At 38.0% G+C, this 7264-nt stretch overlaps 1 protein-coding gene across 1 annotated transcript; it reads right to left on the reverse strand.

Moving 5' to 3' along the window:
- Positions 1-1013: 1013 nt before the first annotated feature.
- LOC110755068 (disease resistance-like protein DSC1) lies at positions 1014-6942 on the reverse strand. Its single transcript, XM_088248747.1, is given in 7 exon segments — positions 1014-1734; positions 1820-2679; positions 2682-2907; positions 3005-3280; positions 3444-4530; positions 5416-5968; positions 6789-6942. Coding segments are annotated over 6 exon segments (3393 nt in total). The 5' UTR covers positions 5898-5968; positions 6789-6942; the 3' UTR covers positions 1014-1272.
- Between the last annotated feature and the right edge of the window lie 322 nt (positions 6943-7264).

Raw genomic sequence — 7264 nt, forward strand, 5'->3', positions numbered from 1 at the left:
CCCCCTTCGGTGAATGGATGTTGAGCTCAACCTTCTTCTACTCAAGTTTTTATTTCTCTTCTCTGCTTTGTATGCTCTGTTCTCTTGAGCTTGAAAACTTTTTCTTTGATTTTGCTTTAGATTTGTTTGGCACAAAGCCCCCAAGTCATCTGGATTTGGGGATGGTTGTGGAGTTTGCTAGTGGCCTGAAAAGACCATAAAGCTTGTGGTTGTTGAGGAGTCACTGAAAGAGAAAATGGCCTAGTCCCCAGTGAAGTCGCCATTTATGTGGGGTCTTTTTGTTCCAGCAGCTCTAGGTAGACTTGGACCACTATAAAGAAAAAGTAAAGTTGCCCCTTTGCCTGGGTTCAAGAACTAAGCCCCAAAATACCCGAAAGAATGCTGATTCTTGGTGATACTCTGGTTTTTCTCACCAAGCAAATAAAGATAAGTGAATCAAAAGTTTAGGCTTAACTTGAGTGACTTGTGGAGTGGGAGCTAAGAGCCCATAAGTTTAGCAAGAAGGAGAGATTTGCTTGAGGCATGGATGCTGGAATGGTTCGAGTTTTTGGGAAAGGCATGGAAAGGTGGACTTGAGTTATGGTACTTTACGTAGTCAGAGGATATGCTTGCTCTTCTTGTCATGCTCGTCTATCTCCCCCTCCTGGGTAACCAATTTCTCCAATTTATAGGTGTTTGAGCTCTTAGTAGTTGCAAGAAAATTGAGTTTTAATGTTGTTACATGAGAAATAGGTAGTTGCTGGAGGATGGGCTTTAATTGAGTTTGACTGTTGGTTACTACAGGTTTTGATGCATGAAGGTGAGGCTGGCAATGACTACGGCTTTAATGTTGGCAGAAGAGGCAATGGTAGTAGGACTTTATTTGTTGTATGAGGAAATGTGCCCCCAAACAGCTCAAAATTTCCTCTCTGATCCCTCAACAGACTTAACGAACCCTTATAACCATCCACACCACAACCCGCTCAACAAGCCCTAAGCATTTATGTGGCTTGAGTCCACTTAAGCTTGTCAGGTGGTTTAACATAGAAAAATGTATTATTGGTTTGGCATGACATGTACATTATTTTTTATATTTATTTAATAAATTAATTCCCAAAATACAGCTTGGATTAATGCATGACTAACATTATATGTTATATTGGGCTTGAAATATCTTTGGGCTTATGACATTAGGGAGGGAATTAGATAATTGGTGCGGCAAAGGTGAATTTGAACTTTAATTCTTCATCAAAACTATGAGTTCCACTGTGTCCTTTCCCCGTCATTGTGTTTTTAAGTAGAGATGTTGCTGCTGGATTGTGTCAATACTTCGTTGAACTCTTTCACATCTCGTTCGTAAATCAAACGGGCACCGCAACTCTTGACCAAGCTGGGGCCTGAGCTTTCAAATGAAAATGTTAACTGATCACAACTCTTTTGCCATTCGGTACCAAAGCTTGTGTCACGAGTCACATAGAATAGCCAAAGATGATCCGAAACGGGCTGGACATCAGTTGATAATGCAGGCGCAGGGTACTTTCTTTTTCCATTGACTTGCAAAATACAAGAGACCTCCCATCCACTGCTGAAAACTTGAAAAACAGCGCAAAGAGCATATCCCATCCACTTGTTACTACACCAATTCGGAGTTACCTGTATTCTTACTGAAGATCCCACTCTTTGATGACTGAACCACCAAGGAATATTACTTCCAGGAATTACAATTTCAAACCTATCTCGTGGATACGAGATTCTCTATACACGAGAAATTGTGGTGTTAGACAATGAATGAACAAATGAATGAATGAAGGAATTAATGAATGCGAGTTGATGAGCGCACCTGAAGGTATTTTCGGAGCATAGTGAATGTTTTATGGTCGTGGCTTTCTTTCTCAACCAATCCAAAGCAATTCGTCAAATTGAAACATGAAGAATTTAATGTATCCAAATTCAATGGATGTTGGAGCCTTTCCAGTGAAGTGCATCCATCGGCAGTCACTTGTAAACTTTTAGTTGATGAAAGGAATGGAAGGTGTTCAAGACTCCGGCAACCACTCAAATATAAGTTCTCAAGCTGAGAAAGCTGGCTAATGCTTTCAGGAAGGCTAACAAAATCATTTCCACTCAAGTTCAATGATACCAAAGAAGATAAGCAACCAATATCAGCGAGGATTGTTCCATCCCGAAGATTGTGATCACATAGATCTAACTCCCTTAAAGAACATAACCCTGACAAAGGAGGCAAGAACTCAGTCATAGGTTGACGACTCATCAATGGCCATCTAAAAGGGAGCAACACATGCCATGGCTGTGGTGATCGCCCTTTTGGTCCACGGAAAAGAAATGATTCTAGATTTTTCAAATGGACAACGGAAAAGGGCCATTTTTCTACGGCAGTTCCACTTAAATCAAGCTTTTCCAAAGACACTAGTTCCTCAAAGCTTGCAGGCAGTTCTGCAAGTTGTGTGCATCCAGAAGCATTAAGACTTTTAAGGTACTTCAATTTGCCAATGGTGTTTGGAAGACGAGTCAGATTTACACAATCTCTAATATCAAGAACAGAAAGTTTAGTCAGACCTTCAATTGATGATGGTATATCTGCAATAGCTGTCCCATCTAAAGAAATCTTCCACAAATTCTCCATATATCCAACAAATTCAGGAATCCTTTTAACATTTGAGCAACCAGAAAGGATAAGATTTCCAGGCATTCCATTGCAATCTCACCTGGCAAACTCTCAAGACTTTTGCAGTCTTTAAGATTCAAGAAAAGAAGCTTTTTGAGAACTCGTATGGATGAGTGGATCACAACTAGACTTTCACATCCCTCAAGATCTAGTCTCTCAAGATTTTGGACCTCTTTGAAATCGGGGGTGCTAGTCAAACTTTTTGAATGACTAAGTTTGATGACTTTCAACTTGTCAAAATCCTGTTAGAGTTACAAGAAAGTGATAAAAAATAGATTAAGGAGAAGCTTACATTTTGCTCTGATAAACAGATTATATGTTGCAGTTGTAGAATTGTACCTTTATTCCACTCCAAAGCTGTTCAATCCTACTATGACACATGCTGAGTTCAACAAGCTTATCCGGTTTGAAACCTAAGGGGAGAGAATCTAAAGGATAACCTTTCCATTCAAGAAATTGTAAGGAGTTAGGAAGACATGCGAGGCCTTTATGAAGGTACACATTATGAAGTTTGAGAAATTTAAGATTAAACATCTTTGAAAAGGCTTCGGGATGGCATTCACACACTTCTGATTCACGATGGTCTAAGACAATGCCTTCAACTGCTGATGTCCCCTAATAACCAAGAATAAAGAACAAGTCAATTGCAAAACATCATAAAGGGTAAGTGATGTGCACATTATATGGAATGGAAGATGAGTAAACATAATAGTCTGCTTTATACTCTGTTGATTTTGCTACATTCATGTGTTACTGATGTATCCATGTAAGCTCTTACCGTATTATTTCTCAAAACATAAAAAATGTCCTTTGAAAGCCACAACCTGCTACGTTCACCAGGTTCTTTTGACTCTTCACGAACAATTGCTCTACCCATTTCTTGTAACAAATTATGCATCCACACCATATTATCTGAAACTGTTAACATAGACCACCTGATAAGAACTTTTATAGTGTTGTCTATGCGGGAACGAAAGCCGTGTAGTCTTTCAACCACTTCATCTTTGTACTTTCCCGTAAAGAAGCATGCGATATCAAGGAAAATACTTTTCTCCTCTTCGTCTAATTCATCAAAACTTATTTTAAGCCTCTCCAGAATTTTTCCATCAAAATTATCTCTTAGTTTACCCAATTTACTTCTCCATTCATCTTGATCTGCTTTATGCAAAGATGATCCCCAGAGTTTAAGAGCTAATGGGAGGCCATTGGCATAACTCACAAAACATTTAGACAGAGCTACATAGCCTTTATCTGGATAATCTCTTCCAAAGGCTTTCAAGCTAAAGAGTTGAAGAGCGTCTTGGTCATTTAACTTCTGCAGCTCAATTGTTTTGTCCACACCATGTCTACTTAGCAATCGTTCACTTCTTGCTGTAATAATGACTCTGCTCCCTGGAGCAAACCCATCTTGGTTCCCACATAACTCTTCTAATTGACTATTATCATCCACATCATCAAGAACAAGAAGAACTTTTTTGTGAGATAAGAGCCTTTTGATTGTGCCTTGTATATCAAAGGCCCAGTCTTCTATATTTCTGTTCATAAGGCTCTTGCAAAGTTCTCTTTTTAGATTTTTTAGACCATCTGTTTGAGAAACCTTATCTCTAACTCTGTCAAGAAAGCAGCTGCCTTCAAATTTATGAAGAATCCTCGCACAAGTTCTCTCAGCAATAGTTGTCTTACCTATCCCACTCAACCCCCATATCCCTATAAAACGTACATCATCTGACTCTGTATCTAGAAGCCTATGTAGATGCTCCAATGTTGAATCAATTCCAACCAGCTTTTCATCAGGCGCCGACCATGTAGGATGTACTAAGGTACGCACCTTGTCAACAATTTCTTTGATGAGCTCTGGTTCATATCTTCAAGAAGAAAAGACAATAATCAAGGCCAAGCATGCCTGAACTAATGAGTCGTGAATAGACAAAAAAGGGATAAAAATACACTTTCCATTTTGTTTCTAGTAGCCGAGTGGTAGCTCCACCTGCATTTTTATAAGAAGTAGTTTTGGATTGGACCCAGGGCTACCCATTTCATCGTAGCCATTCAACCCAAAAACTAAGAACTCCTTATTAATGAAACAATAATGCTAAAAACACCAACTTTGAGATACCAATGGATACAACAATTTTTACTTGCTATGAATAAATAAAGTTCACAGAAGACACAGAATGAAAACAAATAAATCACTTTCACATCAGTTATTGTCAAAAGTTAGTGTAATAAGTTGTCCGTAATATCATAACTCTGTCAAGAAAGCATCTGACTTCAAATTACGAACTCCTCACAGTGGACCAAAAAACATTTTCAATAATATTTCCCTGTTACGATGCATATTTTGGAGTAAGCCCAAGAAACTTCATAAAGAATTAATAAGTGATAAAAATTATTTAAAAAGTGTATTCTATGACCAACTAACATTGGATCGAGTGACAATTTCCCTTCCCAACGTTCCCAAGTCTGAATCCTCTTCCCAGTAATTATTTATCCTAAAAGAAACTTAGCCTTCCCATATAAATTCTTTTTATGAATGGGTGATATGAATGTTTTCATGAAATATTTTTTGTGTCCGTTTTTCATGCATCAGGTCTAGGCAAATTAAATGTACTCACTACAAAAAATATATCAAAATAGAACCGAATTATAAGTCACTTTCTCTCCTACAAAGGTGATATATAAAATATAAATTCACAATTATTATATGTGCTCCAATAAGTGGGTCGAGGGGAAAAAGAAGTAATGCTAACCTATCCTTTGTAGTCCACCCTTTGATTTTAGACACTGTCCCTAAAGCATCTCTCCACCTCTTCACCTTGTTGATGTTATCCTTAAACCTTTCTTCAAGTTTAGTGAAGGTTTGTACAAAACTTCCTAATTGCTTTCCAACATCGTCAGGTTCCACAGAATAGAAAATTGGTAAAATTGTCCCTCTGGCTTTCATGCATTCAAGAATCTTTAAAAGTTCATTTAGGCACCACGTTGAAGAAGCATAATCTTGAGAGATCACAATGATGGCAAATCTTGACTGTGCAATTGCTGAGAAGAGTTCAGAAATTGGTTTTCCTACTTGAAGTTCTGTGTCATCCAAGAATGTCTCTGTAATTCCTTGATCCAGCAGTTCTTTATATAAATGGGCCGTAAAGTTCTTGCGTGTTTCACCTCTAAAACTCAGAAAGACATCATATTTCCATAAAGAAGCTGGAGGAATAGATGAGGTGCTCAACGCCATTTCAGACTGGTTTCTCGTTTGTGCCAACTTACAGGAGAACGGAGATGAGGTTAATTTCACAAAGCAATCTGCTGGAGAGAGGAGACAGTGCAGATAAGGCAATTAATCAATTTGGTAAGTATTTCAACCTTATAAATTAATACTTACAATTACCAGAAAAAAACAAAACAAAACAAAAAAAAAAAAAAAAGAAGATCAATACATTTTCCTATTGGTGATGTACTTTTTCATTTTTTTGGTCGGTTGCTGATTTACTTATTTGAACTCATGTACAAAATGACATACACATACTATACTAAACTATCCCAGAGGTATCATAAATTGACCTGACTAATCTTTTATTCAGAGCTGCTCACACGAGGGACTAATTTTGAGGGACTGTGAGCGCCAAGTTCATTACCAGCCATCAAATTTAATCCAACATCTGAAAGCTTTAGACAGTTAAAATATTCATTTGATGGTGAAGTGCAGTTATCCTGCACCTGAGGTCATGTCTTCGAATCCCCCTTCTTCCAATATCACTGGTATCCAAAAAAATCTAAAGAATCAATTTTTTAAATCTTGATTATTATCTTCCCCTGATTTTCCTCCCCTCCATTGCCTACAAAGCCTCCCCATATTCACTTGAGGATCGAGGAAACCCTCAAGTCCAACAAAAACATCAAATCTGCGACTACAGAGGTATCATAAATTGAGCTCACTAATCTTTTATTTTGCCTCAATATTAACATATATCAAGTATTCAAAAGTACAACTTTTGTAATTCCCTTTCAGCATTTCCCAAAATTTTGAAGCCAAAATTAAAATTAGCCAAACAACATCATCAGCAACAACATGACTAAGAGAAAGCAGATCATATCAAAATGGGGAAATTAGTAGTTGGAGCCTGACCTGGGTGTATGTTAAAAGCAAGAACTCACAGCAAGAAGTGAGAAGGAGCTACAGGCTGAAGTTCCACCAGAGAAGCACAGCAGCGTGTCTTAATACAATTCAGGTTTATGGTAAAGTCAATGGATACGGGACCACTAGTGGGGCCTGGGGCTCGTCTGAACGTTCGATTCGAGATACCGTAGCTTATCCAACGGACACAGCATCTCTCTGACTCTGGATCCGACAACCAGCAATCATCTTTTATTCTTTTATTTTTTTAACGGACCAGCAATCACCTTTGCCCCATTTAATTTGACTTATTTACAGCCAGTCCCGTTCTCCTTCCTGGACCCCATGGTACAAGAATTACAAGGGTGGATAAAAAAACATATTTAAAAATTCATATAAAGCGAAGGAATTTACTTTGACACATAGGTATTTTCTTGCTCTAAAAGAGTAGGTATATTGAGTCCCACCTAATTTTATATAAAAATATC

This window comes from Prunus avium, chromosome 2 (assembly GCF_965620075.1).
Source record: "Prunus avium chromosome 2, drPruAviu1.hap1.1, whole genome shotgun sequence".
Lineage (NCBI taxonomy): Eukaryota > Viridiplantae > Streptophyta > Magnoliopsida > Rosales > Rosaceae > Prunus > Prunus avium.